The sequence below is a fragment of the Oculina patagonica genome, chromosome 11, assembly GCF_052425735.1.
Source record: "Oculina patagonica isolate OP01 chromosome 11, crgOcupat, whole genome shotgun sequence".
NCBI classification, from domain to species: Eukaryota; Metazoa; Cnidaria; class Anthozoa; order Scleractinia; family Oculinidae; genus Oculina; species Oculina patagonica.
In genome coordinates, this window is record NC_135768.1 from 21,277,715 (window position 1) to 21,304,789 (window position 27,075).

At 36.7% G+C, this 27,075-nt stretch overlaps 1 protein-coding gene across 2 annotated transcripts; it reads right to left on the bottom strand.

Moving 5' to 3' along the window:
• Positions 1-2,083: 2,083 nt before the first annotated feature.
• Positions 2,084-26,872, bottom strand: LOC144630688 (uncharacterized). 2 transcript variants are annotated; one of them, XM_078489060.1, is made up of 3 exons: positions 25,447-26,872; positions 3,308-3,824; positions 2,084-2,523 (listed from the first exon to the last, which is right to left on the bottom strand). In XM_078489060.1, exons 1-3 carry the CDS (start codon positions 26,508-26,510, stop codon positions 2,227-2,229), a joined length of 1,878 nt encoding a protein of 625 aa, XP_078345186.1. In that variant the 5' UTR covers positions 26,511-26,872; the 3' UTR covers positions 2,084-2,226. The 2 variants fall into 2 exon arrangements, with proteins under 2 accessions (XP_078345186.1, XP_078345187.1); XM_078489061.1 differs by lacking the exon at positions 25,447-26,872 and adding an exon at positions 7,076-8,124.
• Positions 26,873-27,075: the final 203 nt, after the last annotated feature.

Consider the following 27,075-nt stretch of genomic DNA (forward strand, 5'->3'; position numbering starts at 1 on the left):
AAGGTGTGACTTTGACACTTACACTTATTAGACAGGAAGTCACACCCCTTCTTGTTCGCAAGTGTCAAAGTCACACCATTTTAAGATCGGCTAATATTTGTTTTTCATTAAAACAGTGGGGTCCACACCTACAAAATTGGCCAGCTTGTTCCTTACTCCCGTGGCTCATTAACCGATTTCTTTTGTTACAATATCCATGCTTAAATAACTCGTACAAAAGGGGGATTTGCAGGACAATCGTGTGCGCGATGAAAGGGTATAAACACGTGTTTATTGTGTGAAAGTGTTGAGTTCACACCTATTTTAGATCGGCTAATATTTGCATGTTTGTAGTTTTAGTATGAGAACAATAGAGGTCCACCTCGAAAAGATCAGTTTTATCAGGTAGAGCCTATTGTTTTATTAGTGAAATATTCAAATGCCGATATTAGCCGATCTAAAAAAGGTGTGACTTTGTCACTTGGACACAATAGACAAAAGGCGTCGCGATTTCTAGCGCACAAACAAGTTGGGAAATCTCCTTTTTATCACATTTAAAGCTATGAATACTTAAACAACAGGGATTGGATAATAGGCTAGTCAGTAGCGACCTAAACTGACCATTTTAGAGGTGGATCTGTATTGTTTAATGCGATGCGTACATTGGCCGATCTAAAGATGTGACTTTGACACTTACACAAAATAAACAGGACGTCACACCCATTGTTGCGCACAAGTGTCAAAGTCACACCTTTTGTAGGTGGGCTTATATTTGCATCGCATTGTAACAATAGAGTCCACCTACAAAATTGGCCAGCTTGTGAGATTAAGGTCGAAATAAACGGACACATTTAATCATCGTATCTTTTACTCTTTTATTGATATTTATCATTAATAAAGTCGCCATACATGACATACTTAACGGATGGATGGTTCACATCGAACAGAGTATCAAATGGCCTTTTCCTTTTAGGCGCAGTTTTACCTTTCAAATCAAACTAAGTAGTCACCTTTACAAGAAACGTTTTGGAGCGAGCCTCGTTTTGAAACTGAGACAAAAGTGAGCACAGGATGAAATTCAGTTCGACATCAAAAATAAAAAAAGGGACCGATTAATTACCTTAACGTACTGTGAGCAAAGCGATTTTGATGTATAATGCTGTGAACAACCAGTCTCCAAATTATTTGAGTTTTTCTCTGCGTAATAAATGCAACCTTGACTTACAAACCTCAGGAATGCAAAATGTAAGCTGTCCATACCACAGCTGCGCATTAATTTCTGTCAACGAAGTTTAAGCTACAGCGGGGCTGTGTTATGGAATAGCTTACTGAATGAAATAAAACTATCGAACCCTCAAAACAAGTTTAAAAAGAAATTGAAAAACCACACTTTCGGATCATCTCGCATTTAAATTAATATACACGGTATCCTTGTTTAGTATTTTATTTTAATTTTTCATTTGTAACGATCCTTTTACTTTTCTCACTTTTTTCCGCCCAGCCCCTGAGGAAAGTTTGTTTTGCAAACCGAAATATAGGGCAAAGTTTTTTTCAATATATTCTAGTTTTTTTATACACTTTGTTTATTTTTGACCGCTTTAGCCGTCAGGATCAGTTTGCCGTCTATATTTTCCGTTTTAACTAAGTCACTGATCCAGGTCTTCAATAGATCCGGCACCACTCATCGGTTTGTCCATACAGTCAACTCTCGTTAAAGCGGACACGCTCGGGGCGTCGTTTAGTGTCCGTAATAGCGAGAGTCCGTAATAACGGGAGTCATTTCCAGTCAAACCTTGTTCGCCGGGGATCTGGATTTTGTCCGTAAAAGCGAGCGTCCGCAATAGCGGGGTGTCCGCAAGGCGAGAGTTGACTGTAGAGGGTAGGTAGGGGTAGTAGTCCCCTCTACTATGGTTTGTCGCTGTGATATTGCAGATTTTTATTATATCCTTGTAAAGCAGGTTTATTTTGTTATTTCTAGTAGTTAGCCTCTCTTAGTTAGCGTTTTTATCCTTTGTTTTTAAGCTGAACGTGAAATTTGTACCTTGAATGGAATAACCGTGTTTTATTACTTATACTGTTTTCAAGCTTAATTTAAGCTTATTCACGGCCGATCTGTTTGGTCAGGTAATTCCAATAATGGATCAGCTCGCCTTTGTTGTATCTAATATTGTATCTATTATAAAAAATATTAAACCTATATTTATTTCTATTTTTAATTCCCCTAGTATATGAAAACAGTTCGTGTCATTAAGATGCATTTTTCCATAATCCCTTCTTTGAATGATGATAGTGATACACGTACGGTGTGCGCATGCGATCAAACTCCAGTCCCACGCTGACGAGCTGATCCATTAGCTCCCAGTCCTCTCCGCCCCATTTGTGTTTATCCGTGGGGAATCCCCCGGATCTATCCCAGTCAGATTTGTACATCCCTATAATCCCATATCCGTACGCTTGCCACAATCCTGCTAAATTGGCAGGATTTGAACCGCATTTCATCTGGATAATGATTGGTGTGTAGACCATGCGACCTTCTATACAATGCTGAAAAAATTAAGAAACAAAAAAAAATAGTGCGTATTATGAAGCCATGTGCAATTAGACCTCCTTACTTAGGACGCTTTCCATTTGTCAGAACTGGCCGGCTGATCCAGTGGTTTTGAATGTGAAATGGGATTTTTCCACGAGATTTCTCCACAAATCCATCATAACAATGTATAATATTTATGTATTGACTAATTTTAGGGACAAATCTGACTAACAATGGGTCTGGACGGCCGGTTCTGACAAATAGAAGTCCCCTAAATGTCGTTAATAGATTTAAAACGGTTTTTCTATGTGTCATTGGTGACTAACTATCATAGTAATCAAATGATGATTTTAGTGTAGTGATTTTAATGTAGAAAACAGAAAGAATATTTGATAGACATCGTCAAAATAGTCATAATAAGCTAAGCACATACGAGACCACTTATTTGGTGGCCATCTTTAGAGCGATTTTTACTTAAGCGGGTCGTAAAATCAAAACCAAAGTAATCACTGAAGCCAATCACAAATAACACAGACAATCCAGTAAACCAATCAAAACTCGAAGCAAATACATGTAGCCGGCACGAAGCGCGGGAAAACGTGCGCAAGCGAGTCATGATTGGTTTTGGTTTAACTTCTGTTTGGCTGTGAAAGTGGCGCGAAATTTTTAAACCAATCACTAAGCGTAGTAATGCAAAACCAATGCAAATGCGAATTACTTTCGACACTCAAATGACTGACCACTCTACCAAGCTAAGAATAACTGAGTAAAACGCAAAGCATGATCAAATAAACTTACCTTTCTAATGTTATTGATGAATGGAGTTCCAATATCCAGATGTAGATCAAACATGAAGATTATACTGTGAGGGTCTGACACCAGATTTATAGCCTCGGTGAACGACCGTGTCCGTGAATATTCACCACTTTCACTCAAAAACATGTAGTTTGTCAAAAAACTTTCCCTTAAAACCTTTTCCAAGTTGATATCGGAGCTGTTGTAATCATATATTATAACATGAAGATTAGGGTCGTTGGTTTCATTCACAATCTTTTCCACGTTCTTTATAAAGTGATGAACCCATCTTCCAAGATTTTTGGCCGTAACTATGAGATAAACATTGACTGTTCTGTTCCACTGAAAGTTCGTTGGGTAACAAAGTTCCTTTGTCCCATTGGGCATGAAGACGTATTCAGATAACATCACCTTTCTGTTGTTTGTTAAATCCAGGAGTTCCACTTCAATCAGATATCGATTGCCTCTCTTCTTATCTGTCTTTCGTTCAACATTTCTTACTTCGTTTAGAGAAAATTTCCTGCGGAGAAAGAAAAAATAAGGAAGCAGAACACGTTAAAAATTCGTAAACCATTTGTTCGCAAAAATATGCACTGATGTTTGGTCGCGGATAAAGCTCCAAAAATTTGAACTGACATTTGCCCTTGGGCATAACCTGTTTCTCAAAGGTTACAGTAAACACCCGCGTGTAAGAACCTAGTGGTTTAAGAACCTGCTGGCAGAAATTTGCCATTTTAATACCCCAAAATATAAGAACCTGTTTAGCCAAGCAAATTTCAGCAGGTTCTTATATGTGGGTTATAGAAAATTTTTATGAACCTTTTTAACAGAACATCCCAAACTGTATTTACAAATAAAGAAAAGACAGATTCACATAGACTGTAATTGTCTTCTTTGGACCTTGCATGAGGCTTGAAGCAATACAGTTATGAATAAATGCTGTATAATGAAGGACCAAACCCATTTTTTTTTCTTCTCGTACAATCAAAAACTATGGCTCCTCCTTAGAAATTAAGAACCTTATTAAGAACCTACTTAGCCTAAATTACCAATAACTACCCCCAAATACAAGAACCTATTTTGCCAAACTTAGAAAATTGTAGGTTCTTACAAGCGGGTGTTTACTGTATACTTTCTCCTTAAGGTATCACGGCAGGAAAATTGGCGTTTTCGTTCCAAGTGAAATTGTGTGCAAACCATAGATGCTAACCCCAATAAAGTATATATTTTCGGAAAGTTTATATAATGTAGATTCTAGTTTTGGATTTTTTTGATCATCTAGACCATAATAAGCAACGCCAGCATTTTGTTTGCAATTATGATGTTGCGCAACATTAGGTTTATTTGCGAACACGTTTAAGTGAGCGCCGCAACTTTTATGTGGAATTTGATCTACATATGTTGGTCTAAAAAAGGTGGTTAAAAATGGCATTTTTAGGGCTTTTTCAAGTTTAAAAATTCATCAAAAAATAATGGAGCAAGAATAGAAAAATCTGAGACACAGTTTTTTAGACCAATATATATGTAGATCAAATTCCACATAAAAGTTAAGGCGCTCACATGCGCAACATCATAATTGCAAACAAAATGCTGACGTTGCTTATTATGGTCTATATGATCAAAGCAAAATCCAAAATTACAATCTTTATTCAATAAGCTTTTAGAAAATATATACTTTATTGAGGTTATCATTGGAACGGAAATGCCAATTTTCCTTCCGTGATACCTTAAGCAAAGTATTGTTCGCTTCTCAAAACAGATAATGTCCGCGAACAAATCTATAGAAGTGCATTTTCTCGCGTTAAATAAAGGTTATTCTTTATCTATTCCGTAGTGTTGGCTGCACACGTGATGTGTTTAAGACCAATTTCGCGCTACCTTTCAAGAAAAAAAACCTTCTGAAGTTAGCAAAAAAGATATTTTTTCTTATCAAATTGTAGCAGCTCTCGTAAGGTCTCACATGAATGACTCGCTACCCTTCGAGAGAATAACAGAACAAACAACAGGAACAATGTCCCTACCCCTAAAAAAAAAGTAGCAACTGCTACACAAGAGGGACAGTAGAATTACAAGCTTACGACAAAATTCGCCAGGGAAGTTTTATAGAGGATAATACGCGGAGATATGAAATTTATCTTCGGTTTTGAACACGAGAAGATAAATTTCATATATCCAAGCAACCATGTATTATTTTGTTTATTATATAAACCTACTAATTACGATGTTTTTGACGAATTTCCAAAGATTTCCGACCATTTTCCGAAGATTTTCCAAAATGTTGTCCGAAGGTCGTACGAATGTTTCCGAACATTTTCCGAACTTCCGAAATTGCCGTGGAAGATCCGAAGATGTTTCAACTTAATATCGATAAACTTTGACTCATTGAACATTGAAACATGGCAAACTCTTGGAGCTGATTGGTCCAAAATGATATCATTTTTATCCACACGTGTGATACCATTCTTATCGATTTGCTACCACTCGCTATACCACTGCAGTTTATATAATAAATTTAGTAGACACACAGCAACAGTCGACGGCCTATTAGCTGTTAGTTTCCAGCGGAAATTTTGTGTTAAAGAAAACAACATAAATAGGCCATTTCCGAGTTACCCATTGCCTCTGTTTCAAAACGAGTCTGCGTGCGAAACCATTCATATGAAAATGAGTTTCGCCTACAGGTCCATTTTCATGCAAATCAAACTCATTTGAATAGTTTCGCACGTAGACTCGTTTTGAAACAGAGGCAAAGGGTAACTCGGAAATGGCCTATTCGTCACTTCTGTGCAGTAAATTCACATTTTCGAGCAGAACTTACTGGCCTTAGTTCTAGATACAACCAACATTTTGTCACCTCACTTAAAGTAATTGGATATAAATCTTGCCCTTGATTATTGGTCTTTTATTATATTTCATGACGACCACATTACTCAAACAGAGTTTGTAAAATACACCTTATATGTGTTGTCGAAATTTGACAAACAAGGTTGTCGAAGAACGCAAATACCTTTTTTAAACTATTAGGTAAAGACGCATGTTTCCACGTGAATTTAAACGTCTTTAAGTAATTTTTAATTTTCATTGACATGTTTGTATTTTCTTACATTTTCCTGTTAAAAGGCGTTTAAGATTTCGAATACGGTAATAAAATATTTTTGCATTAACATGAGAGTTTTTACAACAACTGACAAAATTCTTGCGCGATCAAATGATCGAGAATTATGGTCGATGAGAGTATAGACCGTGAAAATGACGCAACTTTTAGCGCAACTGGAGCGAAATTTGAAAATACTATATACTATATATTTGCCTGTCCCACCCACACGTTACGGCGTCTTTTGAAGTTTTACCAGAATTTTTTTTTTTTTTGCAATCTGTAAAAAGCCGGTCGCTTACCTTTGCATCTTTACTCACGAGCAGCAAAAGTGAAAAAAAAAATAAAATAAAATGACATATCTTTATCTTTATCGTTGAACAATTCATCTTCATTATTTATCACCGAGCTCAAAATTTACCATCTTTATTATTTACTGCACACTTGATGAATTCGACATTGCTGATCCTAGCAGTATGCAGGACGCGTGTCACATATCAACCTAGTAAATGGCTTAGCTCACCACAAGCCTCTCGTAGCTCCGTTGGTTAGAGCGCCCAACCGGTATCTGGGAGGCCATGGGTTCGATTCCCGTCGAGGACTCAGATTTTTTTCTTGTCCCATGTTCGTGTCATTGTTGAAAAAATCATCTTCATACAAAATAAAAAATTACCTACCCTGGCATTCTACTCTTTAGCGACTCAACAAAAATACGAATAACTTCCAACGCCTCTTCTTTGTCAAGGGGATGTCTGTAGCCACTTATTCTTTCCCAAAGCCTAGGATGTTCCGGAAACGGGTAGATATACGAAGGAATAGCGTATTTTCTTATTGCTTGATACTTTTTCAATCTTTCATTGACAATATAGCTTGCATTATATTCACAATACGGTAATATATCTTTCACTTCGTCGTGTGATAAATAGCTTATTTCCCGCTGGACTGGGAAATACGTAGTTTTGTTCATCCTTGAAGCGCAAACGGGAGAATCGGGCAGGAGGTCATCGTGGATCTTGGTATTATTCAAGCCGCTGTCGTCCATGTAATGGGACAGAAACGAGCCGTTTATAACTTCAAAATCGGAACCTTTTGGAGTTTTCCACAGAAGTTGAATTTTGTTTCCTTTACGAAAACAAGTGGCCACGACTTCGATGAAATACTTCTGTCCAGCTATTAGTCTGATCTCATCAGAAACTCCAAAGTCCGTCTTCTCTTGTGATAGCTTTCCAGAGCCCCATATCTTCCTTGCATTTTTCCAATTCTCATTGTGACTTAGCCAAACTTCGGCAGAGTGGCAAAGGTTCACGGCGAAGAGATACATGCCAGATTTATCTGGGATAATAAACCCAAATAATCTTAAGCTTAATCCAATGTCTGCCTTGGTCGAATTCTTGGCAAATTCTGTCTTGTTTAGTAAAAGCCTGCTGTCCGGTGCGTTGGGAAACATTGGAAAATTACACAAAAAGTTCAAATCTCTCGCACATACTTCCGACCACACATGCGAGTTTAAATTTCCGGTGATTTTCAAAGTCATTTCATTAAAATCAGCCGCGTTTTGTTTTCCACTTTGAGCAACGATTTGCCGTTTGGGTATTAAGGCTGCTAATTGGTCAAATTTTAAAAAGATCACAATTTCCAGTACCAAAAAAAGAAACACCCCAATTTTCGTGCTTTTCTGCTTCCATACTAATGAAAGAATGAAAAATATGTAGTGAAACACCCTCATGTTCGGTTTGTTAAGCCCAGCTTTTTCCTAGGAAAGTCAATGACTCACAAACGATTTTGTCCTAATTACACACGCTTTTAAATAGTAAGTGTAACAAGCCGGAAGTTGCAACATCTCTTTGACTATTTGCTCACGTTATTTCTTTTTTGATCATGCCGCATTTTACAGAGTATGAATAAGTTTCTAAGATTATGGGAGGCGCCTTCCGCGAGACAAAAAAGCACCGCGATTAATGAATTGTGAACTTTGTGCTCGCTAATTATAATTGACTAACATATACCCTCAAAAAGTTTCATTGCCAAAATATTTAACACTTACCAAGATTGTATCTAAAGGCTTGAAGCAATTTGTTTGTTTGCTTGCTTTTTTCCATTTTACGCGCATACGGGTCGGTAAGACAGTGAGGCGAAGTCAGGCAAATTTTCGTTTTCTTTGTCTTGCGCAACATATATACATAGTATATATTAGCATAACGTCTACGGACATAAAAGCTGCGTTTTTACCACCCCAAGCAAACGTGATTGCCTCAGAAAAACTTTCCCACGGTAAAGTTAGCTAGGGATTTTATTTACTTTGATAAATGAAGGTTACACGCAATTAGGGATTTCAAGGGGCTAACTATTAAGTCTCGCGGGAAAGTAAATACGTACACGAAGATTAAAACTGGTATCCTCTGAGAAAACTGTAATAAAGCCGGCAATAAACAATTTACATAAAAACAAGCGAATGTGATACTCTCTTCTATAAAATTATAATAGCCTTTGACGCGAAATGAAAATGAATACGGGTTACGCGAAACATAATAAAAACTAATAATACAGAATCTATTGGCAAAAAAGTTAATAAAAAAATTACTTGCAGGCCTCTTTTTTTCACTTTCAAGTATTAGTACAAGTTGAGATAATAAATTAGTTACTTGGCGGAAAACATCATGGTTTCTTTTGACGTTGCAATTAAAGCGTTATATTTCTAAAATTTAATGTTATTCCGTGTAACATAGTATTGCACTTTTATGTAAGCAATATTTTTCTTGTTAGCATTGGCCTTTTTATTGTATGTATGTATCTCGTCTTTTTTCTAAATGTAACTTCTTATGTGGGCTTAAATAAAAATAGTAATAATGTAAATAATGAATAGACACGTAGCCTAAGTAACGTGATTTATATAATTAAATGGTCAAGCATCTTTCAAAATGTGTTGTAAAATAGTGTTCTATTGGAAGTTTAAGGCTTGTATGTCCTAAGTGTTAACTATTGAAAGAAACTCCTAGACCTTATCTTGTTAGTTTCTTTGTGGTTTGACACAGACTTTTTTTCGATGTTACTTTAACAAGACGTTTCGGCTAGTGCTTTTTAAGCCCTTGTTAGTTGAAATATTGAAGATGTTACACGCGGTTTTAAAAAGGCAACACGTTAAAAGCGCGCGCATGCAGCAAAAATAACGTGCATTTTGTTATTTACAGATTATATGCCAGGGCCGCTACGATTGTATGGATTTTACAAAGATGGGAAAAGAAATATAGCCAGCGTAAACCCGAAAAAGAAGCTCGTAGGCTTATATGCTTGTTTTAAGAGCACTGCTTTTCCAAGCAAACAATACACGTTTACTTAGGACCCACCACAAATTTTTTCACTCTCGTCATTGGTCAAAACAGGAAAAGCCAGTTTAGATACGCGAGCATGACATCTGCTGTTCACTTGCCCATGCAGCGAGCCAATGAATAGCCACCAAGAGCTTTATTCTACGAATTAGATGAATGGAAATTGTAGGCGACGTTTCTAAAAAAAATTGTTAATTTTTTTGGTCAATTTTTCAACATCGAGGTAATGTTAAGTTGTTCTTTGCTGAGGTAGTTCTTAACTATTCCGAAAACGTTCTGGACCTCGGGGGTACTTCCATTTGTGGGTCATATGGGTATGTAGCGCGAAGAAATAGGGGATGCTTTGTAGGGTTTTCAGTCCTTGCAACGCCGCAAAACGTAAAGCTAAGACAAAATGTAATAAAAATCGCCGCAAAATGTAATAATGCCAGAAAATGTAATTAAATTGACCCAAAATGTAATAAAGTTGGTAACTCGCAAAATGTAATAACTTTTCTTAACGCAAACTGTAATAAATTTTTTGACGTATAATGTAATAACGCCAAATGCAATAACTCTAAAATTACATGTTCGTTTGATGACTTCAGTGAATTCCACTCAATAATTTGTCTGGTGTCAGTTTACAAGAAACAAATGGAAATTGCCCCTCGCCGCAGTTACTTATTAAGATAAAAGTTTTCCAATTCCACCAACCACATTGTCCTTTTCAGATCAAGTTCGAGTATGGTAGAAATAAGGAGGAGTAGGGGAGGAAATGGTGCCTTGATTGCTATCTGTAGGTAGCTTATGTGTGTTCTGTACATTAAACTCCGCACTACAGCATTTGAGCCTGTTACAACAACAACAACAACAACAACTTCATTGTCCCTTTTACATAAAAAAGAAATTTACAACAGTAGAAATAAAGCTAAAGGGTGTTGGCTTCCTAAATAACTTAGGGTTACAAGTCTAGGAAGCCAAATTACATAGAACAAGAACATTGAGAAGCTTGAGAAGCTTAAAATCGGGCGCTTTGCCTTGAAAGGCAGGGTTCAGTACAGCAGAAACCACGAAGCAGTTACTTAAGTAGCACTCAGTCCGACTGGGTTTGTGTAAGTCACGGGGCTTGCATGAGCTGTATTAGTGTGCATAACATAATATCTAGAACGTTGTCGAGATTGCATTATTACTTAATGACATGATGGTTTCAATTTATAAATGTATTTCGCACAATACAAATAAATGATTGAAGTAGACGACTAGAAAATGTAAAGTTTTAAGACTTAGCAAAGTGCAGTGTATTGGTAATACTGTAAGGTGCGGTTTCACCTGAAGGTCGTGTGCTTTTCGGTATTTTCCAGCCATTGCACTTTGATGGGACAGTACTACAACTGTTTACCGGGGAACTACTATTGTCAAGAAAATGATCACAACTTGTTGATGAATGATTGGACATTTGTTTCATACCATTACTGTAATAGCAATTGATGAAGGATTTTAGTCCTGAACCAAAGTATAAGGACTGGGAAATATTGAAACCCATTATCAGCCACCTTAAACGGAAATATCTTGTTGGTGTTTCAAGGAATCCAAGGAAACTTCACTCATCCCATGTATCTATGTATTGCGGTATTTTGTAATTTTTTGAGTGATTTTTGGGGATGTTTGGCAGGTGATAGTTTTTTTTTAAAGAATTAGTAAAATTTAGACAACTAAGAAATATTGAAAATTTAATGTGAATTTAACATTGGAATTTGAAGTTAGAAATTGGCAGACGGACACCAAACAGTCCCGTGACATCCTGGAGTGTTTTTGCATGGGGGTCAACTGTGTGATGATGTTTCCATTTTTGTCTTCAATCCCCACTGATAAAGAACTGTTGTTGGTGTTATGTTGGTGTTATCACATGTCAAGCCTTTAACAAGGTAGAAAAGAACACAAGGATTTAAATTATTCTGGTGCTCAATTTTTGCGTGACTAAAATTAATGTTACTCAAATTCCTGATGGATTCTGTCTTAAACTGTTACGAGCTTAGTATTTCCAAATTATTGCATGTCAATGTAAGGCAAGACAAGACATGCCTTGGTTCTTATGTAATTCTCTTAAAAAGATATAAAATATTGACTATAATTTTTTCTGTGCTATGGTAATTCACAGTGGGGTGGTCTTGATGTGTCTTTAACTTGTGGTATATTATTTTTTTTTTCTACATGGCAGTGTGCAACTGTAACAGGCTACCAGAGACAACGAGGTGTAATAACTGTGGCCAGTGCTTCATTGGAAGACAACAACCTCTATGTCAAATGCACAAAAATACTATACATTTAATGGACTTGACCCTCTGCGTCTTTTGTAAACAGAAACTGTAAAGAAAGACTGAAAGAGGACTTGTTGGTGAAATTGGTTTGCATCAACAACTATTTTTTATAACGTTTCTTAAAATATATACTTTGCATATGGTTGTACCAGAAGTACATGATCTAGAAGTCGACATCTCTGGTAATGGGTCTTGTGCTATCGGATTTGCGTGTGTGCTATTTTTAGAACAGGCCTCGCGCGCGAGACGCGCGAGAAAATTACGTAGACGGCTTTTGGCGCGAACTAGTAACCAATCGCGTAAAAGTATTTTTTACAGCGCGCCTTTGATTGGTTGAACAAATTTTTGAAGTTGAGCAAGAAGAGCCGAACTGCTGAAAACAAGCGAACGGCACCACGAAATTTCTTACTGTTCAAGTTGTTGTTTATCAAAATGTGCATTTAGTGAGGATTTAAACCTACCGGATACGAATCACTGGTCTCCTCTTCTGTCGATGATTACAGCATTGAAGTCGCTAAAAACATTGGAGCATCCGGTAGAATGTGTTGTGTTTTGGAGTCAGAGTAGAGTAGGCAGCGAGCGTAAAAGAACCGACTGCTTCGACTGCTTCGACTGCTCAAATTCAAAATGTAAAGACACTTCAGATGAATGGAACTCAATAGAAAAAGACGGCTATTACATATTGGAGATGCCTTTTTACATCTTGGTACAGGTTTATTGCTATTGTAGAAAAGTCCGGCTGTCCCTGAAGTGGTTAAAATCGAGCGCATCGACTGTCAGATACACTGAAAGTGCGAACACCAGTTTGATCCATGCATGTGACAACAACTTTCTGCTTCACGATTAAGCCCTTTTTCGAAGCCTAAAAGGACAGGACGGCTACACAAGAGAAAGAAAAATTTTGGTGACTATTTCTGTGGTTCTAAAGGTGTCTTTGGAGTCCTTATGCGTGCAGAGCGGTGAAAGCACAATATTTCTGAACTCAAACAATTGTAAGGGAAGCCCGAGTACCGCATTTTAGAAATGCATGCCGTTTGCCTTTCGGATTCGGAAAATGGAGGTTCTTTTCGAGAAGTAAATCTGAGAACTTTAATTTAAGGTAATGTACTTGTTTATATATAAATGAAAATGCGAGTTAAATTCACTGAACGATCATGTTTTCATTCATGCTTTTCCAATATACCTCAAAGTGTACAGTTAGTTGGCGCCGCAAATAAATAAATTATAAATTTTCTATTTGTTGTTCAGTAATTAAGCTTAAAGGAGAAGTTCACTCCAGAATGGCCATTTATTTTCTTTACGTCAATAAAAAGTTTGTACAAATATATGTTATTCACCAAAATGTCAGCCTCCAACGTACGCTATAACCCTACGATATCTTTCCCAAAACTCGACAACTGAACGCCGCCATCTTGGAGCTGGTAATATATGCGTGACGTCAAAGAGCTCAGCCTGAAGTTTGGTGGGAAAATTTAAATACTCGAAACTCCTTGTTTCTTCGTAGTGGCTTTTGTTTGTCAAAATGCCTGTTTGTGCAGCACCATTTTGCTCAAACAGAGCTCCAAGAAATACAAAAAACAAGGAGTTTCGACTAGTAAAATTTTCCCGCCAAACTTCAGGCTGAGCTCTTTGACGTCACGCATACATTACCAGCTCCAAGATGGCGGCGTTCAGTTGTCGAGTTTTGGTAAAGATTTCGTAGGGTTATAGCGAACGTTGGAGGCTGAAATTTTGATGAATAACATATCTTTGTGTAAACGTTTTATTGGCGTAAAGAAAATAAATGGCCATTCTGGTGTGAACTTCTCCTTTAAATACGACGAAACTTTATACTTTCCATATGAATGTTTAAGGTACTTATGTTCATAACTCGCTCGTTAAAATACAAATATTCTGCATGTTTGTTTTGGGAGGTCGCTTATGGAAACCGGCGACCGGTTGTCTTTTCACTTGCCTACAAACTTCAAATTTCAACACTGTCAGACGGTTATAAATTAAAATCAAAATTTAAGAGTAATACGACTGTCAAAACGCTAGAGTTAAAAAAATAATGGCCAATGAAAATAATGTGTTTTCAATTGTTGTATCGCTCGCTTTTCGAAAATATTCCCAAACAATTTTTAGTTGGCAGTTTTAATATCGAAATTCAGAGAACGAGTATTCCAAACGAGCTTCAAGTCGTGGTTGTTTTTGTAGCTCAGGAGCAAGACAATATTATTTTGTTGATGTAAAGACGTTCAGCAAAGCGAAACATACTTTCTTTAACCAAAAACTAAATATTTTATTCTACCAAAGGTTTCGTTTTCTACGGTTTTTGTTCCCCCTTCGAGCGCGCATAATTTGCTTGTGTAATATTAAATTCAAGGCCAGTCCAGTCCTCGAAATACAGTATGCCAAAACTCCCCGCCCTCTAAAGATAAGTCCTTGACGGTTCTTGTCGTTTTTCGGTGCCTATTCATCTTCGGCATCTTTCTCATCCACCTCTCGTTCTGTCCTGTGTCTGTCATCACACGAAAGAAAAGCTGATTCTCAAAAAATCTGCCACAAAAGGAAATTGACAAAAACAATATGAAAACCATAAATCGAAAGTTTCTTATTCTAAAATTTTATCATACGTCTTAATTCAGAGCTACAAAGAAGTTCCTCCTTTTGAGTTATTGATACTGTTCTTACAGTACCTCTTTCCACTAGCGAAATTTTACAAAATTCCTTCGCGGCGAAAAGGTAGCGCGAATCCAGAACAGACTCCAATCGAGAGTGGGCTAATTCTAGATTACTATTAATTAACTATTACAACATTCATTTTTAAAATAGTTTCCCAAGCCGACTAAGCTAACTAAACGTCGAGTGTATCTTTCAGTAAACAAAACATGCCGTTATGACGCCGGAAATCCAGCTCACGCATACTATACCCCGTGACTCACGCAAACCTCCGACTTACGTGCTACTACAGTCATTCCTTTCTAAACATTTTTTTTTTACCACCACCGTACCTTTCTACCCAAAAAACTCATGAAACCGCCCGGTTTTAACCTGTTTTAACCTTTCAAAAATTAGAGTGTTCGAAACTAAATAAGATCCGTAATCACAAACAACATACAGCCGTTTACCAGCACTCTTTAAAACTCCTGAAACCCTTCAAAATCAGGCAAAATAAATCTTTGAAATAACCTTTATCAATGTTTCTTATTTTTTATTCAGTTCTATAAAATGCCTTTCATACACTACTGTCAAACAAAAATTTCAATTTCCTCAAAGTTTCAAGACAAAAGAATAACAAATATTTCGTGCACAATGTAATTTAAATAAGGCAATATTATCACGTCTAAAAATACTTCAAGCAATTCAGTGAAAACCCGTTTTTTTTTTCGTATCAACGAAAACCACTTTCGAATAATCAATACATGAAAATAACAATAAGATCAAAAGGAAGAAAGGAACCTTTCTAATTATTTGAAGACTTTCAAAGCCGTGATATCCAATCCGCGATAAAATTTAATTACAACAAAATCCAAGTTCTCATTTTGAAGTCCATTTTTTTCAGTTGATACCTTTATCCAACTTGTGAAAAATTCCATTCAAGTTCCTATTAATACTGTACATTCCCAATGTTTTGCTCAGGTCTTCAGAAGCGTCTTACTAACCAAATCTAAAATAATTCCAAAACATGCTGTACAAACATTCTACTCTTTGTGACAAACGACTTGACGACCAATTGTTCAGAAATGAAAATCGACACAGTTCTTGCTAAATAAAAAAAAAGTTTTACGGCGGAGTCAGGCTCAAAAAATATACCGCAAGATCACACCCCCATTCATAGTCAGAAACCAGCAAACCATCTAGTTTGCTAAAAAAAAACCACTGCGTGACATCAATGACGTTACCTTTTTCATTTACAAAAATAACTTTAACTTGTCAAAGTAAGTGCAATTTCACAATAGTGAATATCAGTACAGTATGGGGCCCAGTTCTCGGCCGGGTCCAGTTCTCGGCCACTTTGTGTTTAACGCGTTTTTTCACACTCCAGTTGAATTAAAAGAAAAAGGTATTTCCTTCAAACGATAGACTGATTCACGTGCTTTAAGTATCTTGAGTTTGATCGTTCAATTCGATATAGAAAGCTCACACGTCGAGTTTACGCGGAGGTAGGTGAATTTGTATTCCCGAAAAATTTGTTTGTTTACGGCTCCTTAAAATTTATGGATGTAGTTAAATTCGTATTTTATCCAAAAGCCCCCACCATACGAGCTAATTTTTGGCATGTGAAACGTAGAATAATTCAGCTTTCTGCTTTAGTTAACTTTTCGTTGAACCGTTGTATTTTTTGGTCTTAATTTACTTCGAAATTTTTTCTTGCGACGTTTGCGTATTTGCCAGTTCTCGGCCACCCTGCTCGCTATCACAGCTTAGCGCTTGGTTTTTAATATAATTTCATCTGCTGCTGCCAGAATGAAAGAAATAAATGTTTTAAAAATAAAGTTCAATCTTATCTCTAAGTTTTGAGCTGACTCTTGTCTTGTCTATTATTTCTACAACACCTAAATCTTTCAAGACCTTTTCACTGCAAAATAAACCATCTAAATGCACGGGTCACACAATGCGGTTTTGCCAGAACCTGCACATAGGCAACTAGGCGCGTTAAAATCCTTCTTTTCTAAAGTAAAACAAAGCCTCATAAAAATAATTTGGGATCGATATAACATAAATAGGTTTACAGAGTGATTTTATGACTGTGAAAATTAATTGAGCATTTTTTTTACAGATAATTACGCACAAGCTTTTTAGTGGCCGAGAACTGGGCCAAGGTGGACGAGAACTGGGCCCACAAATGGAGCTTTTATTTTTATTATTGCTCGGGCAAATTAATTTTTGACCGGTCGATAGCTTTACACCAAAAAGCTGAATAATGTAGCTAGCTCTGGGAGAAATTTCAAGTTCCTGCGGTTCTTCTGAGGTAAGAAATACAAGTTTACGTCAAAAGTGGCCGAGAACTGGGCCCCATACTGTACTTTGCCCCGTAAGCTTTTTTCTCTGTCCTTCCGCCGAAGCAAAAAAACACAACCTGATTACACATTAACCCAAAAGTCGACCAAGTGTGCCTGCAACGATTTCCTGTCAAAACTAAAATGAAAACCATTGCGGTATGCGTCACCCGTAGCGGTTTTGTAGCAACCCCAAACTATCCCCGTCTTTTTGGCCGACAGGAGACTATGCTCTAGGACGACCAAAGGGTAAACTATAAATCGGCCACGCCCGATTAATAAATTGCAGTGCAAATCGTAGCAAACCAAACTTGTTTCAAAACAACAGGCAAAATTTGGTCTTATAGCATCCGAGACATGTAAAAAGAGATCAATGGCACCCTCGTAAATTCGTCATAATAGCAAAATAGATGTAATTGTAGATAACTGCAAACACTGTCGTTAAGTGAAAATTGTTAAACAACCAAAATCGAACTTGAGAGAGAAAAATCTTCTGTGAAAATTATCATTGTAAAAAGCGTAAAATTTTTGGTGTTATAGCATTTAAAAATTGTTCTCAGTTCTTAGTCTCCTTGCCACCGAGGACCACCTACAACCCAAGACAGAAGTCCTTGGGAAGGTTGGAAATGAACGCTTTGATTTCAACAACTTTCAAATAAATCTGATCTATAGGTACGTACACAACGTGTATGGGCCCCCCACTCCCCCATATCAATGTTGAAGTATTACTGAACATTATGATAGACAATATGCTGTGGTTTAAGTCTCTAAGTATACTTCAACATTGAATGAGGGGGGAGGGGAGCGCAAACTAGGTGACCTTCCCAACAGTATTGTCTGGGGTTGTAGCTTCGTTTCTTTAAAAAACAATTGAAGAAGGTAAACAAGAGTGTGCATCGTAAATAGGAACACTTCTTACAGGAAAGTTGATGTGTTAATATATTTGACAGTTTCGCAACACTGTGGCAATCTCTGACGTCAATAATGTCACTGATGTTGCCAAAACGATTTCGAAATGTATATCTGTTTATATAAATTTTAGTTATTATTAATATTTTTGCGTTTAAAAGTTATTACGTTTTTAGTTAACAACTTATTTCATTTTTCGTTAACAGCTTTATTAAATTTTGTGACAATTTTATTACATTTTGCGTCAGTAAAACATTTTGCGGCGATTGTTATTACATTTTGCGTAAGTATTGTATTTTGCGGCGTAACAGTCCCTGAATATGCATGGTATCCTTTTTGCCCCTTAGTTTTTGGCATTGGTTATTCTGGTGTCATCCTTACATTGAGTTTCTTCTCACTACATTAGCTAAAATTGTATTCAAGGGCGGTATAAACGTCCAACTAAACGAAAAAGATAAAGTTAATTACAACTGAACTACCCGTTGAAGTATTAAGAAAGCGATTTTAGTCTTTGGCCTATCTATGTTCGATTTTTTATCTTTAAATAGGTTCAGGGTTTAAAGAATCTTTTAGTTGATGGAAGTTAACCCCCCCCAACCCTGGGGGGGGGGGGCAACCAGAAGCCATTCGTCAAACCATCACAAACTCTCCGCACTATAGCAAATTTCGCTAGGGAGATCTCATTAAAGGAGCTATGTCACGGGGATTTCGCAGCTTTTTGGTCTAAACTGTTCTGAAATTAGTGGTAGGCACGCAACCCATAAAAAAACATTATCTTTGAACATTCAAAGGAAGATGAAACCTTAATTTTCGGCTAGAATTCAAACTACGGCTATCTATATCGATTTTTTGAAGACACGCGGAAACAACTTGAAAAGTTCAGCCTTACTTTTTCAAGTTGCAATCCGTTTTCATCCGAGCCATCCGCAGCCAAAGATACTTGTTAACAGTTTCAGTGCTCTAAGAAAGCAATTTTTAATAAAAATGGACTTTTAGTTTGAGTTTTCCTGTGACACAAATATAAACTTTGACTGTTCAAAAATCTGGTAAAATCCGTAAAAATCCCTTTAAACCTTTCCATTAGTGCAGAAACTTTTTCAACACTAAACGCTCGCTATATTTATGTTACACGCACCATGTTAGTCTTTTGGCGATAAAGGGTGTCCTACATTTTCTACCCTTCAGAAAGACGCCTTCGATGCAAATGTCAAAAATAATATATTCTTAACAAATAATAGAGCGTAACTTTAAGACGGAATCAACCAGGAATTCGAAGTCGAGTAATATTTATTTAAGTTGGACAAAAATCGAGTACCAGAATAATTTAAATCTTATTGCGTTATTTCCTACCCTTAATAAAAGGTAAATACGTAAGTAATTATCCGTGATAACACCAACAACAATTTCTTATCAGAATATCAGAAAATGAATTTCAAAGTTCACAAGCTATAAGCAAACTCTCACGTAAAGCAATTTTGTAAAATCGTCTCTAAGCGATTCAGTGGAACTTCGAAAATTGTTTTCGATGTTTGGTGTTTTTCGAAAAGTTTTCTTTTGATAAGATATTTGAATCAGTAACACAAAAGCTTGCAATAAGGCGTAAACAATTTTTGTACAAAATTTTGTCCAATAACTACTCGAAGTCCTGGCGGATTTCATCTTAATTTCACTGAAACATTTTGCCATATTTTCGAATATCTCGACAGCAATTCGATGCCTCTAGTGCAGTGACTTTTATGCAATCTACTGTTTGTTTTCTTGTCGCTTGTTAGCCTTTCATTTTTTTGCATGACACTCAGTTCACTTAACAAGGTTTTGTAAAATAATCCGTTTTTCATGTGGTGTCAAAATTTGACAAAGTTGTCGGATACTGCAAATTTATCTCAAGGATCTGTCATAAAGTCGTGTTTCCAAGTAAATTTTAACGTCTTCTAGCGATTTTGAATTTCCATTAACATGTTGATTTACATTTTCCTGTTAAAAGCCCTATATCTGAAAGCCGACTTTTTCAAAGAGCATAACACTTTTTGTTTATACTTTCAGGTAATATATCAACCACGGGCGGCAGTGTTTTATCGGGATATCTAAACACCGAGAAGAGAGTTAAAAATAGGACGCGCAGATGAGTATTTTTGACGAATTTCGATGTGTTTGGATAGCCGATGAAACACTGTCTCGAGTGTTTGATATATCTTCTCAATCGAAACAAGAATTACGTAGTAAACGGAGAAATAAAATCGTTAAAATCTATGCTAATTAAGACCCGGTATCCAAAACTCCCTCACAATTTTTAACGAGTTTGAGAAGTACACACTAAATCTGATACATTTTTGCAAACCATTCTTGCTTTTCGGTTCTAATTATGTGTACCAAAAGTAAAACAAAGTAACCAATTTTAAGTACCTAAATCTTGCCTTTATAGCTGGTATAAATCTGCCATCATCTAAAATATCAAATCCTGCGAACTACAAAGATATTTTTTTCACATATTCTGGACATAAAAATGAAACATAAACTTTTACCAAAAATTCGGCGTTGATTCAGCGTTTCGTTTTGGAAATAAAGTGCTTGAAATTGTGATGTCACAACAGCGCACCCGACTTATTTTATCAAAACTATTTTTGCAATAATTTGCTTTTGCTAAAGGCTACAAAGCTGTAAAATTGAAAAAGTATTCTTTTCTGCCTGTTATACAATCTGCGAGTTTCCTGATGTTTTCCATAAAAACAAACCGTTTTTGTGCATCGATGAAAACCACAAGTAACAAATTTAACTTGACATTACAAAACGGCGTGCGATCACATAGAGTTTTCATAAACGAGTCCCGTTTTTTTAATAATACAAAAAAGCCATGAAACAAATAGGCGGTCCATGTAGAAGTATTCATAAATTGACATTGTTTAGAGAACAATATGTACTTTTTAAATACTAAGTTTGATGTTTCAATATGCAATCAGTTTGTTGAAAGTGTTCAAAAACAGCGCAGCACGAAGGAGTATAACTTTTAAAATTGAAAAAGTACCATGGATGTTTACTTACCCTGGTATTTTCCTCTCCAGCGACTCCATAAAAATACGAACAACTTCCAAAGCTTCGTCTTTCTCAAGTGGATGTGCATTCTCAGCTCGAAGGTCTGAATGTTCGGGATACGGGTAAACAAACGTGCGAATGGCGTAAAATGTTACTGCATGGTACAGCTTTACTCTTTTATTGAGAGTATAGCTTGCATTATAGTCACAATACGGTAATATATCTTTTACTTCGTTGTGTGATAAATAGCTTATTTCCCGCTGGACTGGGAAATATGTAGTTTTATTCCTCCTTGAAGCGCAAACGGGAGAATCTGGCAGTGAGTCATCGTAGATCTTGGAATGTTTCAAGTCGCTGTCGTCCATGTAATGAGACAAAAACGAGCCATTTATAACTTCAAAACCAGAACTTATTGGAGCTTTCCACAGAAGTTGTATTTTGTTTCGTTGACGAAAACAAGTGGCCACGACTTCGATGAAATACTTCTTTCCTGCTAACAGTCCGATCTCATCAGAAACTCCAAAATTCATTTTCTCTTGTGATAGCTTTCGAGAGTCCCATACCTTCCTGGCATTTCTCCAGTTCTCGTTGTGACTCAGCCAAACTTCAGCGGAGCAAAATTTAACCGTAAAAAGATGCACACCAGATTTGTCTGGGATAATAAATCCGAATAATCTCAATCCAGCCTCTGCGCTTGTCAAGTCCTTAGTTATTTTTGTGTTGTTTAGTAAAAGCCTTTTGTCCGGAGCTTTCGGAAACATCGGAAAATTACACAAAATGTTCAAATCTGTTGCACACGTATCTGTCCAGAGATGCAAATTTAAATGTCCTGTCCTAAAATCAGTCGACTTTTGTCTTGTAGTTTGAGCAATAATTTGCCGTTTGGGTATTAAGGCTGACAATTTGTCAAATTCAAAAAAGATTAGCATTTCAAAAACCAGAAATAGAAGCAGTCCAATTTTGGTACATTTCTGCTTCCATATAAATGAAAGTATGAAAAATATATGATGGAAAACCCTCATATTTAGTCTGTTTTTACAAGTTAGATCGATGATCACGGATTTGTTGTAACGTAGCGCGTATAAATATATAATATGTCATAAGAAATTGAAATTTGCTAACATGTCACATTTCTTTATTTGATTACACCACATTTTACACGGCGCGAAATAGTTTCCAAGATACTAATAATCAGTGTTCGCGCGTTTCTTTTGTGTTCAAAATTGAATGGCCTAACATTTACCTGTTTAACTTAAAAGTATCATCTTCTTTTTGCTTTCATTGGCTATAAAATGGAGAAAACTTTACCCTAGTCTGTAAGACACTCAGATCGTGCTATGTCAGTAGCAAGTTTATAATATTTTCAATGTAATTAACTATTTTTCTTTTACTATAAATATTATCTCTGTTTGGCAACAAAAAACCGTGTGATTTGTGAAGTGAATTATCAACATTTTGCATTTGAAAAGGCTGATTCGCGTTTCAAGCACGTTAGCCCTTCGTGTTGAAACAGACAATGAAAATATCAATTGGTGACCTTTCATTCGTTTTAAAATGGACTTGAATCGAAGCAAATGGACGCTAGGTACCCAAACCATACAAATGTATTGTTCAAAGGGTGGATAACGCTATTTATTGGAAAAGCCGCTGGTCAGTGGATGTGTTGACTAAACAATTCACGCTAGGTAACGCTTTGTACTGGATGGCGATTATGTATTCGGTCGCTGGATAGCGTTAAATTCTATCTTTTGAACAACCGGCGCCAGGCATATACTCGGAAAATTTCGAGTGCTGAAGACAGGAGTCGAACCTTCCGATAACCTTCTGATTTGTACTTCGGATGTTCTATCACTGAGCTAAAGGAGGCTCTAAATGGGTTGGTTCACGTGACAAATATCCTGGTCACGTGACCAACATTATTATATAAAGCCTGTTTTCCCACGTTTTCCTGTTTGTATGAAAAATATGTTTTCACTTCGGTCCCCCTGTTATGATCTTCATGGCAATTACATTTTGCCACTCATTAAGCCTAGAACAACTAGCTATGGCCTTAATTAATTCCGTATTTCTCAGCTAAGCAATGGAATATGCTGCCAGACTCTATTAGAACAAGCGATTTTACAGATTAAGAGGAACATTCAGAGCATGACTTTTGTTAAGGCTCTTTTTGCTAATATCTACATTTTTTTCGCTATATATTTGTAAATACTAGCTTTTTCTAAGTGTGTGACATATTTTTGTAACCTATTTTAGTCTATTGTATAGAGGATATTACCTGCTAATATTAATAATATTACCTGCTAATATTAATAATATTAGCTTAAAGCTACTCTAAAATTCAAGAGAAAATAAAGTTTATGATTTGTTATATTAAGTTATGGTATGCTTTGTTATGGTATGGTATGGTATGGTATGGTATGGTATGGTATGGTGTGGTCTGGTATGGCATGGTATGGTGTGGTATGGTATGGTATGGTATGGTATATTTAACAATTATTCCACAAGCGTGTGTTGGATATGAGATGGAAGATAGCCAACAAGGCACGTAGCGCCGAGGTGGCTATAACGATCTCATATCCAACAAGTGCAAGTGGAATAATTGTTTTATCAAAAAGGCCCAAAGAACTACAATACTTGAGCTCCCAAGCTATTTTCGTTAATTCGTATTGGCGACCATACATGTATGTGTGGTCAATGGTATATGAGCTCATATACCATTGCCTGTCAACCAATCAAAATTCAGGAATTGCAATATACCATTGCTAGTTTTTAATAATATGTTATGTTAAGTTATGCGGTTGGAACGTCCATGTCCCACTTTTTGTGCGATGATGGAATAGTTCAGTAAATTCTGCACATGAGCCCAGTGGCCCATCAGGCCAGAGCTTAACCCAATTTCAGTAGCATGAAGTGACTAGGAGTGTTTCTATTCCCCTTTGATGGGATGGTAGTCCACTGCAGGGTTACATTTAATTCACCGGCACCAATTTATTGTAATACATCTGGGTGAAGAGGGGCACTATGAGACAGTGCCCTGGTCAAGGCTTGAACCTGGATCACAAGATCCAGAGTACAGTGCACTAACCATTAGGCAGGGCTTCTGATATTATGCGATGTTGCGATTTCGCATAATTGACCTCAAATCGCAACTTTTCGCATAATTCATCAAAAATCGCATAATTCGTACAAAATTGCACAATTTGAGAAAAGATAAAGGAAATACTCGCTTTAACGAAGTTCTAAGACAATTTCAACGTTGTTTCAAGGTGGTTTACCTGTCAAAAACCTTGGAAAACCTCTGATGTGGTTTCCAAACGAACAACATTACTTCCGGCAGGCAACTTCCTTTTTTTTAGCCATAAAACATTCACACAATTAAATTTGCTTTCTATCTTTGCTTTCTTGTATTGTACTGACGTTTACAAGGTAAAATGGCTGAATTCAGAATGTTTAAATCCTTCCATGAAGTTAAAAACATTGTACAGTGTTCGATCGTTCGACACCGCACGTTGACACATGGGCCTTCATTTATTCAGTCAGCGGTATCATGTCGCACTTCATATATTATGTCGCCAAAAGTCTTCAACGTTCTACTACGTCATGTAGTGTACATGGAAAACGCAAATGAGGTGAAAATAATCTATTTCATTCTAATACCGATATTTATCGTTCCTTTATGCTCTTATTATTTTTTGAAATGCACAAAATGGATTTTCATCTCTTGAAACCTTGTAAAACAAGCTTAAAATCGCTTAGTTAAAATCGCATAATTTGCCGCGTAATAGTACCTTCTTGCCGCATAATCTGCCCTAAAAATGCCGCATAATTTCTGCTTTTTTGCCGCACCCTATCAGAAGGCCTGATTAGGCCGTCACACCTCCAGATGTAAAATAAGATGGTGTACTTAATGCCGGTGATTAAAGTGAAAGATGATGTTTTTCACTAAAGGTTTCATGCAACTCAATACACAGTTTAAGAATTTGGAGTTAATGATTTTTAGGTGGCAGATACCATAACAGTCCACTATCTACAACTTGTAGAAGAATTGTGCTATTTAAAATATCTCAAATCTGCATGTAATCAATCTAAACTAATATTAAACAGAAATTTTCCTTGTCTTGTCTCTCGAGAAATTGCAGCCACACGTGAGAGTTCGTAATTAGATTTATTCTATTTGAAGGTGACCAGTTTGCAACCAATTCGTCGGAAATTTCATCCCAACTGACATTTTACAGCTTGCCTGTTTCACAACAAATTCTCAAGTTTTATTTTACTTTCCTTGGGGTGCGCATGCTTTTTCATGGTTCAGTTTCAGGGTCTTTTCTTTCGTCAACCATAGCTCTCTAGTCTCTACCCAGGCCTGCTCCAGTGACTAGCAAACGTGCAAGAATTTTCTCAATTATTTATAAAATCACTCATTGACACCTCATGGAAATAATATGTGAATTATTATCCTGAATCAATGTTTACATTTTCTCATAACAAGCTTAAATATCTTACTTACCCTGGCATTTTCCTATTGAGCGACTCCATAAAGATATCAACAATCTCCAATGCTTCGCGTTCTCCAAGTGGAAAAATCCAATTCTTCTGGTCTTGAACTCTTATATGTTCAGGAAATGGGTAGATAAATGAGTGAACAACAAGTCTGTTCACTGCATGCCATCTTTCCACTCTGTGGTTGACGGTATAGCTTGGGTTATACTCGCAATACGGTAATGTATCTTTCACTTCGTCGTGTGATAAATAGCTTATTTCTCGCTGGGCATGGAAATATGTATTATTATTCCTTCTTGAGGTGCATACAACAGAATCTGGCAACAATTCATCATAAATATTAGATTTAGTCAAGCCACTGTCTTTCATGTAATGAGATAGAAACATCCCATTAATTATTTCAAATGCAGAACTCGCTGGAGTTTTCCAAAGAAGTTGAATTTTGTTTCTTTTAATAAAATCAGTCGCTACGAATTCGATGAAGTACTTCTTTCCAGCTACAAGACCAATGTCATTAGAAGCTTGGATGCCATTATTTTCTTTATTACCAGAATCCCATATCTTCCTTGCATTTCTCCAGTTCTCATTGCTACTTAACCAACCTTCACCAGAGTGGCAAAATTTAACAGTGAAGCGATACAAGCCAGATTTATCTGGGATAATATATCCAAATAACCTTAAACCATCTGAATAACTTGTGATGTTGTCTGTAATTATTGTCTCATTTAGCAGTAGTCTATCCTCCGGAGCGTTCGGAAACATGGGAAAATTACACAGAATGTTCAAATCTGTCGCACAGGTATCTGACCATAGATGCAAGTTTAAATTCCCTGAAGTTTTTACCGAAGACGTTCGCTTGTTTAGCGTCATTGTATTCAAATCAGTCGAATTTTGCTGCGTATGTAGACTAGTTTCGTTTCGATTGAATACTAGAGTTGTCAACTTTAAATCGTATTTAAAAATTACCACGATTTCAAAAATCACAAAGAGAAGAAGTCCGCATTTTACCAGTTTTCGTTTCCACAGACTTAATAGAGTAGAGAAGAGGTATTGGACCACTCTCATTTTCATTCAGTCGACCAAACTTTTGTGAAGAATTTTAAGCCAGTTTATGAAGCCACAAAATATATGCAGTGGCGAGAAATCTATTGTTTTCTGTCGCTTGCTGCGAAGTCTATTTGATTAAGCTGCCACATTCTTCAAAGAGTGAATTGGTTCCTTGGACGCGCAAACAAACTTTATCTTGACTGCGATTCTTTGTCGTGAAGTGGCCAGTTGGACTAAAGACAATGTTATACTGCCTCCGCCAGAAGGTGAAAGCCCCAAGTTGCGATTCCAACTTCTTTCCTTTATCGTTGATATTGCCCGACATTTAGGTAAATTGCTATTTCCGTGCTCCTCTCTTATCGCAAAGGATCGCAAAGTTGTTTTTTTCCCATCCGCCATTTTGAATTTTTACCTAGAGAACCGCTGACCACTCGTAACCAGACTTCTGTTCCCGGTTCCCCGCTCGCAAGTTTACTCGCAAGTTGCGGAAAACAATAACAGTAAAAAATTCACTTTTTCCAGAAAGAAACAAAAACTGCTCCAAAAATGCCAATTTGTTTTTTTATTTTCGTATATCAAGAAGTTTTCG

Bases quoted from the DNA above. Each gene is read 5' to 3' on its own strand.
- LOC144630688 (XM_078489060.1), bottom strand. From the start codon at position 26,510: ATGAAAATGAGAGTGGTCCAATACCTCTTCTCTACTCTATTAAGTCTG. The intron at 3,825-25,446 runs GTAAGTAAGATA...CTTTCTCCGCAG, and splicing joins CTCAATAGGAAAATGCCAGG to GAAATTTTCTCTAAACGAAG. The intron at 2,524-3,307 runs GTAAGTTTATTT...TAATTTTTTCAG, and splicing joins TCATCAATAACATTAGAAAG to CATTGTATAGAAGGTCGCAT.